This window comes from Chaetomium fimeti, assembly GCF_033439085.1.
Source record: "Chaetomium fimeti strain CBS 168.71 chromosome Unknown B0H64scaffold_1, whole genome shotgun sequence".
NCBI classification, from domain to species: domain Eukaryota; kingdom Fungi; phylum Ascomycota; class Sordariomycetes; order Sordariales; family Chaetomiaceae; genus Chaetomium; species Chaetomium fimeti.
Window position 1 is genome coordinate 1,691,623 of NW_026944329.1, and position 18,705 is coordinate 1,710,327.

Below are 18,705 nucleotides of genomic sequence, written 5' to 3' on the forward strand. Positions count from 1 at the left end.
CACCATCCTTCTCGGTCCCAGATTGTTTTCCCAAAAGCGAAGCAAGGAAACGAGATTTCCCACCGCACACTTTAGCCCGTTAGCTTCTGGTTGTACCAACACATTCAACTTGCCATTCTTTGTCTGCCTAACTTCCAATTATTTACCTACTCCCTTGTCTGATTTGCAGACCGCAAATTTCTGGGAGCGAGGCTGGCGGCTGCCAAACGGGGGCATTCGTTTTTTCTCCTGGCCTTTCAGAACTTTAAATAACCCCGTCTACCGATTTCAAGCCACTCTCTGGCGTTTCGTTACTTAGTTTCCAACAATGGACTTTTCCTCTTCACCTCCCGCCAGTCACCGGCGATTCAACATCGAGGACGACGACGACGAGCTGAGCGTAGTAACACAATCACCCTACTTCACACAACCCACCCAAATCATCGGGCGATCAGCTTCACGAGCTCCAAACCCCGCGACCTCCTCTCCGAAATCGATCGTCGAAGTACCTGCCTCTTCTCCGTTCCGCCCGCAAGCTGCTCAACAGCGGGGAGGCCGAATAGCAAACCTCATGGCTCCTGCCGGTACCGCGTTTAGGGCGCCAGCCCGTCAGACTCTGGCAATTACAAAGACGGCACCAAAGCGGGAGTTCGTCATGATCTCGGATGACGAGTTGGATGCGCCAATCTACGCCGGGGGGGATTCCTCGGATGACGACGAACCTTCCAGGGGTGATATTCGTCCGTCTTCATTTCAACCCAAGGAGCCGAAGACGTCAAACTCCACGACCGGGAGCCAATCGCGTGCTGGGAAACCTGTAGGTTACAGACAAGAGCGTTTCGAATCTTGAGGGGGAGAAGCTGACTATAGACAGAATTCCACGTCCGCCCCTGCGAGCTTCGTAACGAGCCCGGAAAAATCCTATGTCTTACAGAAAGATTGGGTGCCACTCTCATCCCCTACTTCGTCGCTCGAGAGCTTTGAGTCTTTGCGACAGCTTTCTCCACCGAAGCCAACCCGTCGACGCCTCGTACAAGGCCGTCGCCCACGCGCTGTTAGCCCCTCGAGCCCCGTGTTGAAGCTCAGCCAGCCCTCACCACCTCGGCCGCAATTGATTGACCTTGTCAGCGATGACGACGCGGATGATGGGTACAAACAGCCAAAGGCATCCCCGCAACGAGGTTCTTCGCCGGTGGAGGATGAGGAAGAAGATTCCTTCGACGAGCGGGTTCTAAACTACCTGAACACTTGCGACGTCATGCAGCTTGTCGCGATTGCGAATGTCAAGGAGGACAGCGCGAAGCTGATGGTCTCGCGCCAACCGTTTGGCGATCTTGAGGAAGCCCGCAACGTGACCATATCGCAGAAGAAGCGCGGCAAGAAATCAGCCAAGGTCTCTATTGGAGACGATATTGTCTCGGCTGTCAGGACATACGCGCGCGCGCTGGACGACATAGACCACATCATTGCCGTGTGTGAATCGCAAGCCGAGTCGCTCAAAGGGACAACCTCGAAATGGAATATCGACCAGACTGGCCAGCTTCGCAACGACTCCAATTCCGACGACGGAAAGCCGATGACCCCGCTCAGCATGGAGGACTCTACAAAGCTGGTGGAGGCGCCGCTGCGTCAACCGAGGCTCATGGAAGGCTGCACCATGAAGCCCTTTCAAATATACGGGCTCAATTGGCTTTACCTGTTGTATAAAAACCAGTACGGCAGCATATTGGCCGACGACATGGGCCTCGGCAAAACATGCCAGGTCATCTCGCTCATGTGTGCGATCGTCGAAGCATGGGAGCGAAACGGTCAAAAGGAAACCGACCGTCCCTGGCCAAACGTTATCGTCGTCCCGCCGTCCACCTTGGCGAACTGGGCTGCAGAATTCAAGAGGTTCGCCCCGAAACTCAACGTCACGCTCTACCAAGGAAGCCAGGCGGTTCGAGACGAGATTGCCTACGATATCCGGGAGGACCCATCAAGCCATCATGTGGTTCTGACTTCGTACACGCAACTTTCGAGGAACGACGACATATCCAACCTCCGTCACCTGCGGCCGATAGTAGCGGTGTTTGACGAAGGCCACAAGATGAAGAACCCGAAGACGAAGTTGTATAGAGATCTTCTGCGAATCACCGCCACATGGCGCTTGGTCTTGTCCGGTACACCTGTTCAGAACAACCTCATGGAGATGATCGCTCTTCTCCAGTTCGTCGAGCCTAGTCTCTTCCAAGCCCACTTCGAGAATCTGGAAGCGCTGTTCAACCAAAAAGTCTCCCTGACGGCCGTTTCCAAGGGGGCGCTGTTACATAGCGAGCGGGTTGCGCGTGCCCGAACAATTCTTGAGCCCTTCATCCTTCAGCGGCGGAAGGAACAGGTACTTCAGGACTTGCCGCCCAAGACGACCAAGGTTGTCACTTGCAAGATGGATCCGGTCCAGGAAGCCATTTATCGGGGCTACGAGAGGCGGTTTAGGAAGTCTGACTCCCAGGAGGCCAGCACCGGCGTGAAAGAAGGCCGTGAAAACGATACGAACAACGTTTGGATCCAGCTGCGGAAATCGGCCATCCACCCACAACTGTTCCGGCGGTTCTTCAAGGATCGCGATGTCCAGAAGATAGCCGAGGTCTTGATGAAGAGGGTCCCTCAGGCAGAGTTGAAGCAGCCAAAGCTGGATCATCTCACAAACGAGCTCAAGGCTCTGTCTGACTTCGAGCTACACCTCTGGTGCAGAGACTACAAGTGCATCAAGGGATATGATCTCCCTGACGACTCCTGGACGGATTGTGCCAAAGTCAAGGCACTGCTAGAACTGGTTCGGGGATATCAGGCAAATGGGGACCGCGCACTCGTCTTCACCCGGTTTGCTAAAGTGATTGAGATTCTCGGAGAGTGCCTCGCGTCGGAAGGCATTGAATATCTGTCCCTTCAAGGAAACACCGATGTCAGCGCACGGCAGGAGCTGATCAACGAGTTCAATGCCGACGAATCCATCCCTGTCTTCCTCCTCACGACAGGGTCTGGGGGCACGGGCATCAACCTGACGGCGGCAAACAAGGTCATCATCTTCGACCAATCCGACAACCCGCAGGATGACCTCCAAGCCGAGAACCGAGCCCATCGGCTGGGGCAAACTCGGCCGGTCGAGATCATCCGGCTCATCAGCGAGGGAACCGTCGAAGAGCTCGTGTACAAGGCATGTGAGAAAAAGCTCGAGCTCGCCAACAAGGTCGTTGGGTGGAACACGGTCGACATGACCTCTGGCGAGATGGAGTCGGCGGTAAAGAGTCAGCTGCTACAGCAGGCTCCTTCGACGCCTCCGGACGAGGATTGATATCGGGTATTTAAAGAAGGCTTCTTTTCGGCTGCACATAAGTTTCAGCCCGCCTGCCGCCACAAGACAACATCGGCTATCTCAGGAGAGACCTCTACGGCGACGATGTTTGGGTCGGGGACCATCACACATGTCCCGCCCACCCGAATTTGCTCCTTTGGCTTCGACCCGCTTTGCTTTCCGTTTCGTTAGGCATTTACAGGGAGCGCGGTTCTGCTTTTTAGTCCCTGTGGTGTTGCATGATCAGGTATTGGGATACACCCGGAGCAGCATCGGCCAGACGGGTCGGGACTTGGGGTATGGAGGCACAAGTCCCGCCAGGACGCTGGCCGGCGCAGGTAAAAGGCCATATTTCCCCACGAAGCGTCTCTACAACAATACATAGACTACTACCTAGACGAGGTAGCTTAGAGACAATTAGATATAGAATTCTGGGACCTGGAAATGACAGCGGTCGATTTTGGCATATTGCCGGAGAGTTCTAAAGTGATAACAACCAATCGGTGTCTAATATGTGTAGTGCATTGTTCAAGTCTCGCTATCCAGTACCTAACAAAGACTGAGGTGTTTCTAGGTCGAGTCTGCTTAAGTAGTGTTACTCGCTGTGGTAGGGGGTCGTTAACTAGGTAGTTATGGATCCCTGCTCGCTAAAACGGCCAAGCATTCCACTGTGGGGAATGTCGAATCCGCACTTTCACATGCCTGGGTTCCTCCCAACGGTGTAATTCCGTTGCTCCTTGACCCTCATTCTCACCGAATGCCGGCCACTTCCTTCCCCGTTCTTCCCCAGCTTTGACTAGGAGGGTTACACACGGACATGATTTGATCTGCTCAGTCCTTTGGATGGCCACCTTCTGACCTCAACGGTTTTGCCCAGATGTATCCCATTCAACACAATTCGAAGGTTATTTAGTTGGTTTTTGGCATTACTTTCATCTCTTCGATTTCCACTTTGCCACCCATGCAATCCATATTTCTTACCGAGTATTGGGTATAGGGTACTCATCTTTGTGCCATCGGATTCTTAATGCTGTTATTCCTCATGCCTATCTGGCACGCGATCTGGGACGTGGCGTGGTTCTGGCGAGCTGTGCGTATCCTCTTTATTCTCTTGGATACTTTCTTGCTCTTCCTCTCGACGCTGATGCGTGACGTCCTACAGAAAACCGTGGCATACTTGTTCGAACTCTCGCCACTCGAAAGATGGTCAGAAACACTCAACAAGGCGGCCGACTACGACGAGTGGGATGAGGCAGCCCATAACCTCGACCGCATTCTCAACCTCGATATGTGGCGCCACAACCCGACGAGTAAGGACTACGACTACCGCCTCATCAACGAACGGACGCGGCTCATACAAAACGCCCGCCAGGAGGGTGATGTCTATGGGCTCATCAATACGCTCCGCACCGGGCTTGTCCGTAATTTAGGGAACATTACCAGTGCCAAGTTGTTCAATTTTTGCTTCTCCGGCACTAAAACCCTCATCGAAGACTACGTCGAGCAGTATGTCGAGGCGATCCAAGAGATCGCTTTGCTTCCGCCGCCACCTGCCGACGGGGAGTCCCCGAACGTGGAGGAGGTTCCCTCCGAGTACGAGGATGGCGAGATCGCGGCGAACGGTAGCATCGGTGAAAATGACGTCGGACGGCCCGGCTCTTCTGCCCTGTGCTACCAAAGCAGCATGGCGACAAAATTCCTCCAGACGCAGCATAAACTCGATTTCATCACCTCTGCGAGACAGGGGTTCGGACGGAGCGCGCTCGTGCTGCAGGGCGGCGCCATTTTCGGCATGTGCCACCTCGGCGTCGTCAAGGCTCTATTTCTTAGGGGGCTACTCCCACGTATCATCGTGGGAACAGCAACCGGGGCTATGATAGCGGCGTTGGTCGGGGTCCATCCCGAGGAGGACCTCCTCCGATTCCTTACTGGCGACGGAATCGACCTCTCGGCCTTCGCCGCAAATGGCAAGGACCCGGCCGCACACAATGAACAAGTCATGCAGTCGCCGTGGACGTGGTGGGCTACGCTTCTCAGAAGAATACGGCGGTTCAGGGAGGAGGGCTATTTTCTGGACGTCAAAGTCCTGGAAGACTGCGTTCGGGCGAACGTCGGCGATCTAACGTTCGAGGAAGCGTTTAATCGCAGCAAGCGGATTCTCAACATCACCGTCGTGCCGGCCGGACAAGAGGGTATCCCAACCCTCCTCAACCATGTGACAGCGCCTAACGTGGTATGTCCCCCCTTTCGGCACACATCACCTCCTCAAAACCCCCCCGACTGACACCTTAACCCCTTTCATAGCTAGTCTGGACGGCCGCCGTCGCCTCCAACGCCTCGTCGGACGCCTTCTACGGCCGCCGGCAGACCAGGATCCTCTGCAAGGACGCGCACGGCAACATCACGCCCTGGGCGCCCGCCGACACGGCCGACTTCCGGCACTGGACGCTGGCCTCGTACACGGACCGCAACGCGCCGCTCCAGCGCGTGTCGGGGCTCTTCAACGTCAACCACTACATCGTCAGCCAGGCGCGCCCCTACCTGGTGCCCTTCCTCCAGTCCGACATGCACGGGCCCTCGGCGCGCCTCTTCGCCGGCGGTGGCTTCGGCTTCCTCGCCGGGCTGCGGTCGCTGACGATGCGCATGGTGGGGCTCGAGGCCCGGCACCGGCTGCGCCAGCTCGACCGCCTGCGCCTCTTACCGCCATCGATCCGGCGGTTCCTGGTGGACGAGCACCTGCCCGGGCCGAGCGTGACGCTGGTGCCGCGGCTGGCGCTGCGGGACTTCGCGCGGCTCATGGAGACGCCGACGCGCGACACGCTCGAGTACTGGATCCTGCGCGGCGAGCGCAGCGTGTGGCCCGCCGTCGCCGCCCTGCACGTCCGCTGCGCCATCGAGATGGAGCTCGACCGCGCCTACCAGGACGTCCGCCGCCTCAAGGCCGGCGGCCTGCGCCGCAAGGGCAGCGAGATCGCCCAGGCCCAGGCCCAGGCCAGGGCCCGCCGCGCCGCCGCCGCCGCCGTGCTGGTGGGCGACCGCGACCGTGACCGTGACCGTGATGGCAACCGCGGAGATCGGAGTGGGAATCGAAATGGGGATGGCGCCGATACGCCCGCGGCGGCTTAGTACCAAGTAGACGAGGGCGGGAATGGGGTGGAGGTAGAGGTGGGCGTCGAGGAGAGCCGCGGAGTGATCGACTTGTGTTAATCAACGCCGTGCTCTCTGATTGCTCGCTCGCTCTACCCCCTTTCTGTGTTTTTCTATCTCTCACAAGGACGATCGAGGCAGCAGGCTTGGGGGACATGGGTGGTTTGTCGGCGGTGGGAATGGAAAGGGCAAGATTGGACTACAAGGGTCGGGGGGTGCTCCATTTCAGGTATGAGTTTCCACAGGCATCACTGTGAGTCGCTTGGATCCTAGGCTTCGTATCCATAAGGACTAGTCCCCAGACAGCAGGGTAGAAAAACAGATTCCAAATTGGAACTCAAGATTCGACGAATCGCCGCAACTCTGAGCCGTGGGTGGTTTAGCGTTGCCCTGTGCATGGGTTACGTGACCTGCCAGACACCAACCATGCAAAGTCTGTACTGCCGGGATTGATGCAACTTCATGTTGGCACGGTACCTGGCTGAGGCTGAAGGCTAGAGAGGAGGGTACGGGGGAGGGGGGTCGACGCCTTTTTTTGATTTGGGATCTCCCACCAGGGTAACGACATAACTCTCCGCGAGGATCAAGAAAAGTCACATCAAGCAGGGGGGCTGGTTGCTGGCAGATGTGACTAGGGTAGGGCTGGAAACCTGGAGGTGGAATCTCGTTAGGCCGGCGGACGGAGGGGGATCCGACGCCTTCGCTAGCCCTCTTGGTATTGCGTCGGGGTCGCCGGTTGTAGCACGGCTTGCATCGGGGGGAGTCGTGGCACAACGCGCAAGCTTGGCTGTTGGGGAAGACCTCTTCTGGGTTGTCGGAAGTTGGGGGTTCTGTATTTGTTGAGGTAATGGAAATCGGACAACGCCGGCCGACCAGGTGAGTTGACTGAGGGTCACCCCAGTACTCCCGGCAGGCAAATTGCGGGAAGGGCGCCACGGAGATGCGTTGACAGATGGCGAGCAGGCTCAGGGGGCCAGGGTTTTGACGTTACCAAGTCCAGATCAGATGGACAGCCGCGTCAGGGCTCAGTCCCGGCAGACGTTTCTTGGACGACAAGGATCCGGGATATTTGGCCGATGCAGGAACAAGCCAAGCAGCAGTCAACTGACCCACGATGGCTGCAGACTGCATACGAAGTAACGACATCTCCGAGTCCTTAGAGGTCGTGGACTAGATCAGTTGCAGATGAAAACTTCAAGACACGCATCGCGCGGCCCGCTTGGTGAGATGTCGTCATGAACGAGATGATGATCCACGTTGGGCTTGTCTGTCTGTACGAAGCGGTGAGAAGCGAACATCGACTGCTGGAGCTACACGAGTTAATCTGTACCCTTCCCTGTCCGGCTGTAGCGAAGGCTCTGAAACGGTCTAAACGGTTTGGTGGCCAAGCTCACAAGGCTGCAGGCGCATCTTATTTCGTCCAGTGTTGGGCCGTCTGCTGAGGAGGTGGCTTGTCAACGATGTAACAGGGATTTGCTGATGATTTGTATTAGAGAAAAAAACTTTCGCGGTCACTCGCGGTCACTCGCGCATTTGTGGTTTGTGGTTGCGTATCACCATCCCTGCTTGTGGGAGTCCGAAATGTTTCGACAATGAGATGGCCGATCTCTTTGTCTTATTTTTTTGGCTGGTTTCTCGAACGTTTCTCGAAGCGACCCAAGAGTTAGACATTCCGTTTCAGCCCCGCCGATGCGCAGATCATTCCCGGGGCTTGCACGGTACGCTAGGCTTCTTCTGGGACAGGCTTGAGAGTCGTTCGGGGGATCTGCAACACTACGAAAGAAGTGTAACGTCGTCCGATAAATATTGCAGGGTTCATGGTTGTGACGAACGACCAGTTCGAGGCAACGGGCTGTGCTGTCTGTCGCTGGATCGGGGTGGGTAATGGGTGACGAGAAAATCTCTGTTAAGCACAAGGGAGAGAAGGAGGGGAAGCTTCGATCAGGGATCCTCGAATGGGGGGGAGGTCGTCAGCTTTGACGAACGGCGGGGCAGCTCAGGGTTCCGAAGCGGGTCCTTGACAGGGCTTGGCAGGTTGATTTCGTGATGCAGCACCCCCCGAGTCGATGACAGTTCGGGATCATCTGATCGGTTAGGTAGTGTAGTTCATCCGGGGGACTCGGTGCTCAGCGCCAAAGTGTAAAATGCAAACCAAGTCCTCAGTTCGCTTGACGCCGATGATCGGACAACTAACTACCTGGACACGCGAGCCACGGCGCCGCCTTGTTGGGGCTTAGGACTCGGATTTGCTGAGTTGAGTTTCCATTGGCGTGCTTTCAGCTCACCTCGTTTCCCAAAACAGCCACCCCAGGTAAAGCAAGGTAAGAGCAGATGCCGGGGTTGCAATGCGCATGTGGGGTGCAGTCTTTGTAATGCCAACAAGGTGCCAGTGGAGTGAGAGAGTGCGACAAACTGAGCGAGAAAAAAGTGAGGCGAGAATTAGGTAGGTAGGGAGCCATCCTATCCGATTCCAGCTAAGAAAACTTCCTGCATCCAGGTTCGGGCAAAACAGCATTTCCCCCCTCGACCTCGGTGTGTCGGCCTCTGCGGGAGTACACCAGAGAAAAGATCAACCGACTCCGTTTGACATGGAATGCGGAAGTATCGATAATGGTGGCAGACACACCGGACTGGCACTTGCCTGCCGCTTCCCTGGTAGGATAAGTGGTAGCTTCAAACTTCCATTGGGCAGGAGCACGCACAGCTCTTGCGCTGGTCTGCCGAGCCACGGTTGCCCCCCACACGAGTTGCCCGGTCTCGAGCCGGGCTCGGCTTGCCGCAACCCGCTGGCCATTTTGTAATTTCCCGCCTTTTTTGCTGCGGTTGTCCCATAACTAGCGGTATAAAGCTCCACGCCATCCCCATCCAACACTTCGGGACTTCATCAAGTACTTAGTCCCTTGGACTTGAACCCATCAACACTCGAATACTTAGAGGAGATTCGACACTCTCATCATCGTTCGCGCTATTCTCCGTCAGTCTTCAAATAAGGTTACCTGGAACTCTCAGGTCAGCTTCTCTCTTCCGCCCACTCCCCCGTTCCAAGTCAGACATCCTTTCCACACCTACCCAGCCAACGCCATGCTGAAACTTCTCTTCTCAGAAGCCAAGCCATCAACCACTGCCGACTTCCTTGACAACATGCACGCCCCGCCGCACACACCGCTCCGTCACTCCCGCGCGTCCACCCCCAGCGAGGACTGGGTCTTTGTCGACGGCGCTCACACCCAGGAGAGATCGCCCCAGCTCAAGCACGACAACATGCCCTCGGGCCAGGTCGCCAACGCCACGGCCGACGGCATCCCATCCTCTTTCGCCCTTTTCGAAGCCGACATCGCCGACATCATCGACAACAACAACAACGACTCAACCGTCGCCCACAAGCCTCCGTCCAACATCTCCACCGAGACGCCCGGCACGGACGACAGCACCCGCACCGTCACCGACCTCCACCGAGCCGGCCCCGCCGCCGCACCCACCCGCTGCACCCCCGGGCCGGCCCACACGGAGCTGACCCTCTCCAACATGGCCCGCTATCAGCGCGAGCTCGAGCAGTTCCGCACGGGCAGCCTCGCCGGCTGGGCGGCCGACGCGGGCATGGGCTCGCGCCGCCTGGTCGGCCGGTCGCCGTCGTCCCACCACCCGTCGAGCGTCGGCTACTGCAGCGTGCTGACGGCCGGCGGGCAGTCGATGGCCAGCGGCGTGAGCAGCATCGGTGCCGGCGCAGGCGACTGGGCGTACGTGCAGCCCTCGAAGCCGGGCGACGAGGAGGTTGCTGCTGCCGGGGCGTGGTGCTTCGACACGACCATCCCGCTTGCGGGCCGCCGGGGCTAAAAACCGTGAGAGAAGTCGTCGGTTCCGAGGATAAGGAGATCGGCGATACAAGGGTCGACTCGACAATGAGCGGGGTCGACGGCGTTATGGTCGAGGCTGAGTGGTGATGATGATGACTCCGAGTTGATGAGGTGTCGTCGACGTGTGTCTTCGAGACGAGATGGCGTCGGGTGGTCAGTGTTTCCTTCGCTTTGATCTTGCCTTGGATGCTTTTTTTCCTTTTCTTTTTTGGTTACCCATGTATGAAACACCTAACAACAGACTCTTTCTTCTTTGTCTCGGATGCTGTGGCCGGCATATCAATCATCCGCTTTCGTTGCGGTATATCTTTTTCTTTGCTCTGTTGGATCATGGCCTCTCTTCTATAATGTTTTGGTTTAGCATTCTCATCTTTCCTTGCATATGACGACGTCAATCAAAACGGCTGGGTCGCTTAGGAAGCGATTGGTGGAATATCTTGGAATTGAAAAAAAGGAAGGGGGGCAAAAGGCTGGTTCCCTGGCTCGGTTTTGAGTTTAGCTTCGCGTGTCTGCATTCAACCATGGTACCATCATATATCCACTTGGCCTCGTCCCATCACAGATGTCGTCGATCTGCATGCTCGTTTCTCAGAATAACTCTTCTCCAAATCTCCACCACACCTTTCCCCGGAGCCCGGATGCCGGGTGCGGGGTTCTGGGGGACAAACGGGACGAGGTTGCATCGGATATTGCCAGAAATCAGGTACTCCATCAGCTAGGACCCTTGGAGATGCATCCCGAGTCCACCATGCCCCCAGGCCGCCTTGGTTGAAGACGAAACGATGGAACCGGACGGCCGCCTATTTAGCCTGATTAAAACGAGCTTCGTCGTTCCGGGTTCCCATCATCCGATCGACAGCATCATGGCCCTGGGTTGCAACGGTCGAGCGGGTTCCTGCGTCTTGGTTGAGGGATAAATAACCCGTCGCCCGGGCCCGCGGTGGGCTCGAGGGGAAGAGTCGACAGCAGCGTCCGCGATCTCGCCCGGTCCTCCCCTTCGCCATGTCTAGCACCTTCGGCCTCCGCCGGCTTCTCGGCCTCGCGCTGGCTGCGACCTGCGTCTCAGTCGTAACATGTCACGACGACCGTTGGGTAGACATCTGGGCTTCTATGCCGCAGCAGGTGGAACCCTACAACTTGCCCGATGCCCCCTATGTCAGTAGTCCCACCCAACCTGTTCCTATACCCGGGAGGCAGGTTGGGGTAATAACACACGGCTGGACCACATAACTCACCTCACCCCTACCGCAGAACGGCACCGACGGCGTCTTCCAGAACACGACGATCCGCCAGACCGTGTACCTGACCCAGGACGCGACGACGATCCGGTTCCAGTTCAGCAACGCCTTCGGCGGCTCCGACCTGCCCATCACGGCGGCCACCATCGCGCTGCCGGCCAACGGCACGGCCGGCTCGCCCGCCATCCGCCCCGACACGCTCCAGCACCTGACCTTCTCGGGCTCGCCCTCGTTCGACGTGCCCAACGGCGCCCTCGTCGTCTCCGACCCGATCCGCTTCCCCGTCAAGGCCCAGACCAGCGTCACCATCACCGTCTACCTGGCGGCCGGCCAGGCCGGCCACGCCGTCACGGGCCACCCGGGCAGCCGCACGGCCAGCTGGCTAACACAAGGCAACCTCGCGTCAGCAGCGGACGTAACCACGCCCACGACGCAGCGCATCGACAAGTGGTTCCTGGTGTCGGCGCTGCAGGGGTGGCTGCCGGCGCACCACCGGGCGCTGGCGGTGGTGGGCGACTCCATCACCGACGGGCGCGGGTCGACGACCAACGGCAACGACCGGTGGCCGGACCAGCTCGTGCGGCGCCTGCAGCGCGACGGCAACCAGCGCTCCGTCGCCGTGCTCAACCTGGCCGCGGGCGGCAACCGCATCCTGGCCGACGGGCTCGGCCCCAACGCGCTGGGCCGTCTCGACCGCGACGTGCTGGCGCGCGGGCCCGCGGTGCGGTACGCGCTGATCTATGAGGGGGTCAACGACCTGGGCACGGCGGCCACGGACGCGGCGGCGCAGGAGCGGGTGGGCGACCGGGTGATCTTGGCGTACGACCAGATGATCTCGCGGCTGCACGGGGCCGGGATCGCGGTGTTCGGCGGGACCATCACGCCGATGAGCGGGCCGGGCCAGGCGTACGGGGACCCGGAGCGCGAGAGGCAGCGGCAGCGGCTGAACGAGTGGATCCGCACGAGCGGGCGGTTCGACGCCGTGGTGGATTTCGACGAGGTGGTAAGGGACCCCAAGAACGGGACCATGCTGAAGCCCGAGTACGATACGGGGGATTATCTGCATCTGAACCCGGCTGGGTACAAGGCCATGGCCGAAGCGGTCGACTTGGAGTGGTTTGCGCGGTTTGCGGGCGGCGTGAAGTCCATGGTCTGAGTGAGGTGAGACGGGTTTCGGACTTGGGGGCGGGGGCGGAATGGGGCACGACCAAAAGGTGGAAAAGGATGGATCCTTCAGACATATTTGAATAATAAGACAAGCTCGTGTGCTTTTGACAGGGGCCTTAATGGGGCTGATACATACACGTATTCGTAAACCATGCAGAGCCCAACTCCGAGCGGTGAGGCGCGGGCCTTGGGTTGGGGACGAACTTCCCGGGGCCCGAAAATCGCGGCCCAACATGCATCGACATCCTCTTCGGACACCAAGTAGGAGATCATATTGGCCGGAGGAATATTATATATGCAGGGATGGTGAAACGGACGAAAAGTCGCAGAACATGACTTCCTACCCAACGGCTGAACTGTGGTGGTATCGTGCCTCGAGGCATTTCTGCCTCAAGAAAAAGGATGTACATACATGGGGTGAGTCATAATCGAATCCGAGCACCAATCCCGACCCTTCCCCCTCTTACATCCATAGCCGAGCAGTCCCGTCTGCACCGGCACTGACGCACCATGGCTCTCGCGGGTGCCAATCGATGTCGAGCACACCCAGCTTGCTCACAACCTTGTGACCCTTGAGCATCTTGACCGGGACGATGGTCGGGTTCTCTAACTGGTCGTTCGGGACCTTGCCGTGGAAGATCTGCAGGGAGCCGTCATCACTGGCATCCGCGAAAAGTGGTAACCCGCCCCTGTGGTACCGGACCTGCCGAATGGCTTGGCCGTGGAATCTCATCGTCTTGTACGGCCTGTTGGACAAGTCGAGGTCGTGCCAGAGGAGACGCTTGTCATAGCTGCCCACAATCAAATTGTCTCCACCGGGATGGATGTCGAATGACGAGATCCTGGGAGGTGTTAGTAATAAGTTTCGTGCAATGTCAGCGGGTTCGGGTAACATACCATTTTGCGCCAGGCTGGACGACCTTGACCAGTTCCAACTTCTGGAGGTCATAGCACCGGATTGTTCTCTGAGTAGCAACGAAAAACAGCGGCCTGAGAGGGTGGAAAGCCGCTGTCTGAGCAAGGCCAGAGAGTTTTCGGAATGGTATTTGTGTGAGGTGTTTTGAGAGCGTGTGGATGGCCACTGAGCTGCGCTGTCCGGTGGGCGAGACAGTCGCAAAGTGGTCACCTCTCCTGTGCCAGTTGATGACCTTTACGGTTGATCGTACGGTAATCCTGATCAAGACACCCTCGTCCTCGAGCTTCGTGCCTGGCCGGGCCCACTTCGCTGCTGGCTCTTTGCCAACTGGGGCCGCCGGCTGCTGCCCGTTTGTAGCGTAGCCGAAACCTGTCGCCAAAATGTCCCTGCTGGCTTGGTCGAGAGCTGGAGTGACGCTGGCGTGTGTTGGGACCATTAGGAAAATGTCTTCGCCAGCCGCCGCAGCCAGGACAAAGGCATCTTTGGTCGGCCTCCACCGGACAGCGTTGACCGGCTCCTCGCTATTCAGCCTTACGGACCAGACTTGCCGGCCTGTTAATAGTTCCCAGACCCTCACCGTCCCGTCGTCACCCCCGGTTGCGAGCGCCACGCCGGTCTACGGACTGTTAGCATCGCGTTTTTGACCTGTTCAGCGTCCGGCCTAGGTGTGGATGTGCACTTACTGGGTCGACCGAAACACTTCTTACTCTCCCCTCGTGGCCACGGAAGATAGTCTGGACAGCGGTGGGGAAGGGCTTGAGCTCAGAAGGAGAAGGCAGCTTGGGAAGAAGCGAATTAGGGTCAATGTTGAGCCTGTTCTTTCGAATACGAGGCGCCAGATAAAGGTCCTGAACTGCAAGTTAGCGTTATCCGCACCGTGTCGATTTTCCTGGTCCACGTACCATGCACCGCTCAAAACGTTCTTTGACCAAGCTACCCCATGCAGGGACTTTCCGCAAGGCGTTATGTTTTTGCGGGAGGTATTCCTTTTCCCGATCCTCGGGGTCCGCATTCTCCCATTCCTCGCGCTCTTCCTTCGATCTAAAAACCAGTGTGTTAATGGGTAGCCGAAGTCGAAACGAAGACCCAAGGATACGTACGGCAGGTACTCCTCTGGCGGATTGTAACTCAGATCGTAGCCGGGAGGCGCCAGTTTCGGTGCGGGGATATGCATTGGGTTAGGCGCCTGGGGCTCCTCATTTTGCCAGAGGTCGAAGTGCACTTCCTCCTGTTCCTCCTCTTCCCGCTCGCGCTCCTCGGGCGGCTTATACGGTAGGATTCTCCCTTCGCGAATGGCGCGAACCAACTTCATGATTTGCTTGGCTTCGTTCTTGGAAGGGAGGAAGCGCCGCTTGGGCTCTGGGGCGCTACTGAGGGCTTCTCGGAGTTAGAAGGCACGTTTCCAGAGGAGGACTTGATATTTTACTTACGCATCTTCTCCTCGATGGATGTGAAGTACTCCACTGTATCAGGGTACGGATCTTGGAGATCAGTTGGTAGAAGGCCCATCTGAACCCGGCGGACGAGCTCCAGCTCATCCTGGCTGCATTTTGTTCAGAATGGCTTGACTGACGCATGGAGATTTGGGGGGTAACGTACGTGAGGTTGAGAGGGTTGCCAGTATCCACATCTGTCAATCCTGTCCACCCCTTTGGCACTTCGATACTGTCGAGGAGACTCTGCAGCGCATCGCCGGTCGCCGGCCGCATGATCTTCTTGCCATTGATGTCGTAGCCGATATGGGGATAGCTAGGGCGACAAATGTGAGCATGGCGATCCGACTTTCTGTTACCGGGAATTCTCACCTGTCGTAGAAACTCAAGGGAATGTCGCCTATCGTATTGACCGGGCCCTTCGCATCGGAATCGTCGGAGTCGTAGACAGGATCGATCTCACTGTCGACATCGAGTCAATATCAACCAAAAGCCAGCTTGTCACAACGAGAGAGCTCACTCGTAAACATATCTCTCCCCACCATTGGCGTCCTTTTCGACCCTATAGTTCTTTTCCTCGCCATCATCCTCTCCCCGCTTCGGGTCGACACCCGGTTCCGTGATTTCAAGTTCTCCCTGTTGTTTGACGAGCCTGTTTATCGCCTCTTCGCTATCCACATCCGAGGGTATGTCGTCGCTCAGTATGTCATCTTCTTCATCCTCATCACCGCTTGCCCCAGTTCCCTCGCTTTCACTATCGTCGACATCGTCCTCGTCGCCGTCGTCGGATGGGAGGTAGGCTTCCTCGTCCTCGCTTTGGGATAAAATGCCGTCAAAAAGGCCATTGGCGAGCTCGTCGTCAGACTCGGGATCCGAATCCCTCGATTTGCGCTTTTTATCCGTGAGTTTTGAACCCATTGTCCCGGCTGCTGTATGATGTTGTTCGTCCGCAGTCAGTAGCGCAGCAGCCAAAAAAGTTGCTAAAGATCCATGCGCCCGAACATTTTTCTGCCAGTTTTATCACTTTTTGGCGGGGAGCTTGGTTGACCGCCTGCGCTCGGGTGGGATTAAGCGACGGTAGCGCTAAGCTCTTTTAGGTCGCCCGCCGTCGAAGCATACCCCACCTTCTACTTTCGGAATACTCTCAGCATTGACCTTCTCACAGTTGAATCCCTGGATAATGTGTCAAGATGGATGCATCCTTTGAAGGCACAACAGGCAATCAAGCTGACGTCGCGAGAGACTTCGGTTAATCCCCGCCATCCGTGTAAACGAGGATTACAAATGATTGATTTTATGTAGCACACCCAGGTACCTTGAGGGACAGTCGATTAGAAACATGCGTGGAGCAGGTGCAGAAAAACCACGTGTTTGCAAGACCTGTCTCTTGTTCGACTGAAGTAATATAAGAGATGTGTCTATGGGTTGCAATGCAAATTGAGGTTCACTCGACGTGGTGCAGAGAAGAGATGAGATGCGAATGGTTGCCTGGTGTTCCGCCCTTCAACCTTGTCGCACCATGTAACTATGTATTTCGATGTAACCACGCCGATGATTTATCAAGCAGGCCAGCGAACGCGCGGCCCCCACTTTAACTCGACCGCCAGTGGTCGCCTTTAAACCACCGGCGTCTCCTCCGCTCACCCTCTTTACTAATCAATTGGTCGCCGCAACAAAACACCCCGACCTCGAGATCTGGCAGGACTCTACTCGGCCTTCGCCACTCTTTTCTTTTCCCCCTTTCGTATAAACAACACACGATTACGCAACGGCAGCACGAGCTGCCAGACCCACCTCGCGAGTACGGACGAACCCACCCCGCATAATGGACGCGACTCCCGCAAAGAAGGTTGTGGAGCAGCCCAAGCGGCGGGCTTGCGACGAGTGCCGTAGGCAAACCGGGAGCCCCACTCATTGTTGCTCTGTCTGACAGACTTACAGGAGGTAGAAAGCTCGCTTGTTCCAAGGAGGTCGATGGATGCGCTCGCTGCAAGCGCGAGGGTATCAAATGTGTTTATTCCGCCCAGAAGCGCATGGGCAGGCCGAGGAAGCATCGGGCTGCCGAGGGGGCAGAACCGTCGCCTCCAGCCGCCAAATCAACCGAGTCACCAAAACAGGAGGAGATACAATCGATCATGGCCCCGAATTTCGAGTTCGACAGCACTCTCGGCATGGATTTGGACCTCTCCTTCCTCGACATGAACAACATGGACATGAACTTCCTCGAGATAATCGATCCCAATATTCAGTTCCCGCCCGCTCCTGCTCAGATTGGTTCGGATCAAGAGCCAGCCGAAAATGGGAAACCACTTGGGCAACGCCAGCACCCGGGTTCATTCTGGCCCATGAGTAGCAACCTATCCGACATCAACTTCGACGAGCCCACCGGCCCCACTGCGACGCCCGCACCCGAGATCACGGCAGAGGAGGTCAACCAGCTATTCTCAGGCGAACTCGACACACTGCCCAGCCTCTCCTCGCCCTCATCGAGCTCACCGAGCACACACGACTCACCTCCCGAGCAAGACAGCGCCAAGTCATGCGACTGCCTCTCGGCGCTCTACCTGGCCCTCAACTCCCTCCAGAACCTTCCTCAAGACGTCTCCCAAGCCATGCATGTGGCTCGCACCGCAACAAAAACAGCCCACGACACCATCCTCTGCCCAAACTGCAGCAACCCGCCGCTGGAACCAACCGCCATGCCTCCGATACAAGCCCTGCAAAGCCTCATGATGCTCGGCGCGCTGCTACCCTCCGTCTCTAACGCGTACATGCGCATTCTGACCATGGTCGACGCCGAATCCGCCGAAGCTGACGCTAACCGGCGCAAGATCCGGTTCACGCTGACCGCGTACGGCGGGTTGTGGGGGTGGGCGGCTCAGGCTGAACCAACCAAATGCGGGGCGGCGGAGCGGCTCGAGGGCGCCATGCTGGAGCCGATCCTCTGGCGGCTGACGGTGCGCGCGCTCCTCAAGATGGACGTGTACGGCATCAACGAGCTGACGCCGGGCGTCGACGACGACGAAAACGCCCGGCAGCCCGGCCTCAAGGATATCATCAACATGATGGAGGAGCGCTCGCGGCAGCGCCACGAGCAGATGGATGCGATGGTAGCGGCGGGTCTTGTGCTGAGCTCGAATTGCCAGCATGTCTCGCTGTCGTCGGGCGAGAAACCGACATGTATGCGGATTATCGACATCGCCAAGAGGTCGATGGACGATCTCGTCATTCCTTGAGGGCCGCCTGGTTACCTCTGGACGAAGACAAAAATCTTCCTTCCGAGAGACGGATAACCGGCTCCCCTTCACGTCAGCGAGGGGCGGCGGCCTAGTTAACGACGTCACGAAAACAACCGAAAGGGGAGGGATAATTGCCATACCGCAGGCCCTCATACTAAAACAAAGTACGAAGCGCCGCGCCGAGGGAAGGAACACTCTCTTGGGGGACTGGATACCAAAACACCTCACGTAGGAACGAAGGAGACCCCACTAGTACGGTCTTGGTATGGCACCGCTCGACATGCTTCTTCAGCAATGTGATACCAAGAACAGGCAGAAGTCCTGGGCACGTTCGGTCGTTATATCGAACGGTATATGTACGACAACACGAGACGGAACCACATAATGGATGCGTCGGG

At 57.4% G+C, this 18,705-nt stretch overlaps 7 protein-coding genes across 7 annotated transcripts; 6 read left to right on the forward strand and 1 right to left on the reverse strand.

Moving 5' to 3' along the window:
* Nucleotides 1-307: 307 nt before the first annotated feature.
* B0H64DRAFT_428398 (SNF2 family N-terminal domain-containing protein) lies at nucleotides 308-3,804 on the forward strand (the record flags this gene model as incomplete). The annotated part of the gene is made up of 2 exons (XM_062805841.1): nucleotides 308-796; nucleotides 854-3,804. 2 exons carry the CDS (start codon nucleotides 308-310, stop codon nucleotides 3,311-3,313), a joined length of 2,949 nt encoding a protein of 982 aa, XP_062663821.1. The 3' UTR covers nucleotides 3,314-3,804.
* Nucleotides 3,805-4,355: 551 nt separating this feature from the next.
* Nucleotides 4,356-6,439, forward strand: B0H64DRAFT_369575 (acyl transferase/acyl hydrolase/lysophospholipase; the record flags this gene model as incomplete). The annotated part of the gene is made up of 3 exons (XM_062802039.1): nucleotides 4,356-4,403; nucleotides 4,476-5,546; nucleotides 5,618-6,439. The coding sequence occupies 3 exons, from the start codon at nucleotides 4,356-4,358 to the stop codon at nucleotides 6,437-6,439; spliced, it is 1,941 nt and encodes a 646-aa protein (XP_062663822.1).
* A 2,958-nt stretch (nucleotides 6,440-9,397) lies between these two features.
* On the forward strand, nucleotides 9,398-10,397 carry B0H64DRAFT_12066 (uncharacterized protein). Its single transcript, XM_062797940.1, has one exon. It carries the CDS (start codon nucleotides 9,542-9,544, stop codon nucleotides 10,292-10,294), a length of 753 nt encoding a protein of 250 aa, XP_062663823.1. The 5' UTR covers nucleotides 9,398-9,541; the 3' UTR covers nucleotides 10,295-10,397.
* Nucleotides 10,375-10,788, forward strand: B0H64DRAFT_12076 (uncharacterized protein). The gene has a single exon (XM_062797942.1). The coding sequence runs from the start codon at nucleotides 10,455-10,457 to the stop codon at nucleotides 10,698-10,700; it is 246 nt and encodes an 81-aa protein (XP_062663824.1). The 5' UTR covers nucleotides 10,375-10,454; the 3' UTR covers nucleotides 10,701-10,788.
* Nucleotides 10,789-11,201: 413 nt separating this feature from the next.
* Nucleotides 11,202-12,945, forward strand: B0H64DRAFT_12132 (SGNH hydrolase-type esterase domain-containing protein). Its single transcript, XM_062797952.1, has 2 exons — nucleotides 11,202-11,469; nucleotides 11,566-12,945. The coding sequence occupies exons 1-2, from the start codon at nucleotides 11,317-11,319 to the stop codon at nucleotides 12,706-12,708; spliced, it is 1,296 nt and encodes a 431-aa protein (XP_062663825.1). The 5' UTR covers nucleotides 11,202-11,316; the 3' UTR covers nucleotides 12,709-12,945.
* A 36-nt stretch (nucleotides 12,946-12,981) lies between these two features.
* Nucleotides 12,982-16,094, reverse strand: B0H64DRAFT_12168 (NUC169 domain-containing protein). Its single transcript, XM_062797963.1, has 9 exons — nucleotides 15,589-16,094; nucleotides 15,441-15,530; nucleotides 15,235-15,384; nucleotides 15,066-15,178; nucleotides 14,736-15,012; nucleotides 14,538-14,676; nucleotides 14,319-14,483; nucleotides 13,617-14,251; nucleotides 12,982-13,561 (listed from the first exon to the last, which is right to left on the reverse strand). Exons 1-9 carry the CDS (start codon nucleotides 15,984-15,986, stop codon nucleotides 13,183-13,185), a joined length of 2,346 nt encoding a protein of 781 aa, XP_062663826.1. The 5' UTR covers nucleotides 15,987-16,094; the 3' UTR covers nucleotides 12,982-13,182.
* Nucleotides 16,095-16,679: 585 nt separating this feature from the next.
* B0H64DRAFT_12210 (uncharacterized protein) lies at nucleotides 16,680-18,652 on the forward strand. Its single transcript, XM_062797971.1, has 2 exons — nucleotides 16,680-16,957; nucleotides 17,010-18,652. Exons 1-2 carry the CDS (start codon nucleotides 16,894-16,896, stop codon nucleotides 18,302-18,304), a joined length of 1,359 nt encoding a protein of 452 aa, XP_062663827.1. The 5' UTR covers nucleotides 16,680-16,893; the 3' UTR covers nucleotides 18,305-18,652.
* The last annotated feature ends 53 nt before the right edge of the window (nucleotides 18,653-18,705 follow it).

What these genes read in the sequence shown, in the direction of transcription:
- B0H64DRAFT_12168 (XM_062797963.1), bottom strand. Translation starts at nt 15,986, where the DNA reads ATGGGTTCAAAACTCACGGATAAAAAGCGCAAATCGAGGGATTCGGAT. An exon ending in AACGTTTTGAGCGGTGCATG is followed by an intron (nt 14,484 to 14,537) that starts GTACGTGGACCA and finishes CTTGCAGTTCAG; the next exon opens with GACCTTTATCTGGCGCCTCG. An exon ending in GTCCAGCCTGGCGCAAAATG is followed by an intron (nt 13,562 to 13,616) that starts GTATGTTACCCG and finishes AACACCTCCCAG; the next exon opens with GATCTCGTCATTCGACATCC.
- B0H64DRAFT_12132 (XM_062797952.1), top strand. Translation starts at nt 11,317, where the DNA reads ATGTCTAGCACCTTCGGCCTCCGCCGGCTTCTCGGCCTCGCGCTGGCT. An exon ending in ACTTGCCCGATGCCCCCTAT is followed by an intron (nt 11,470 to 11,565) that starts GTCAGTAGTCCC and finishes CCCCTACCGCAG; the next exon opens with AACGGCACCGACGGCGTCTT.
- B0H64DRAFT_12066 (XM_062797940.1), top strand. Translation starts at nt 9,542, where the DNA reads ATGCTGAAACTTCTCTTCTCAGAAGCCAAGCCATCAACCACTGCCGAC.
- B0H64DRAFT_12076 (XM_062797942.1), top strand. Translation starts at nt 10,455, where the DNA reads ATGGCGTCGGGTGGTCAGTGTTTCCTTCGCTTTGATCTTGCCTTGGAT.
- B0H64DRAFT_12210 (XM_062797971.1), top strand. Translation starts at nt 16,894, where the DNA reads ATGGACGCGACTCCCGCAAAGAAGGTTGTGGAGCAGCCCAAGCGGCGG. An exon ending in GCGGGCTTGCGACGAGTGCC is followed by an intron (nt 16,958 to 17,009) that starts GTAGGCAAACCG and finishes ACAGACTTACAG; the next exon opens with GAGGTAGAAAGCTCGCTTGT.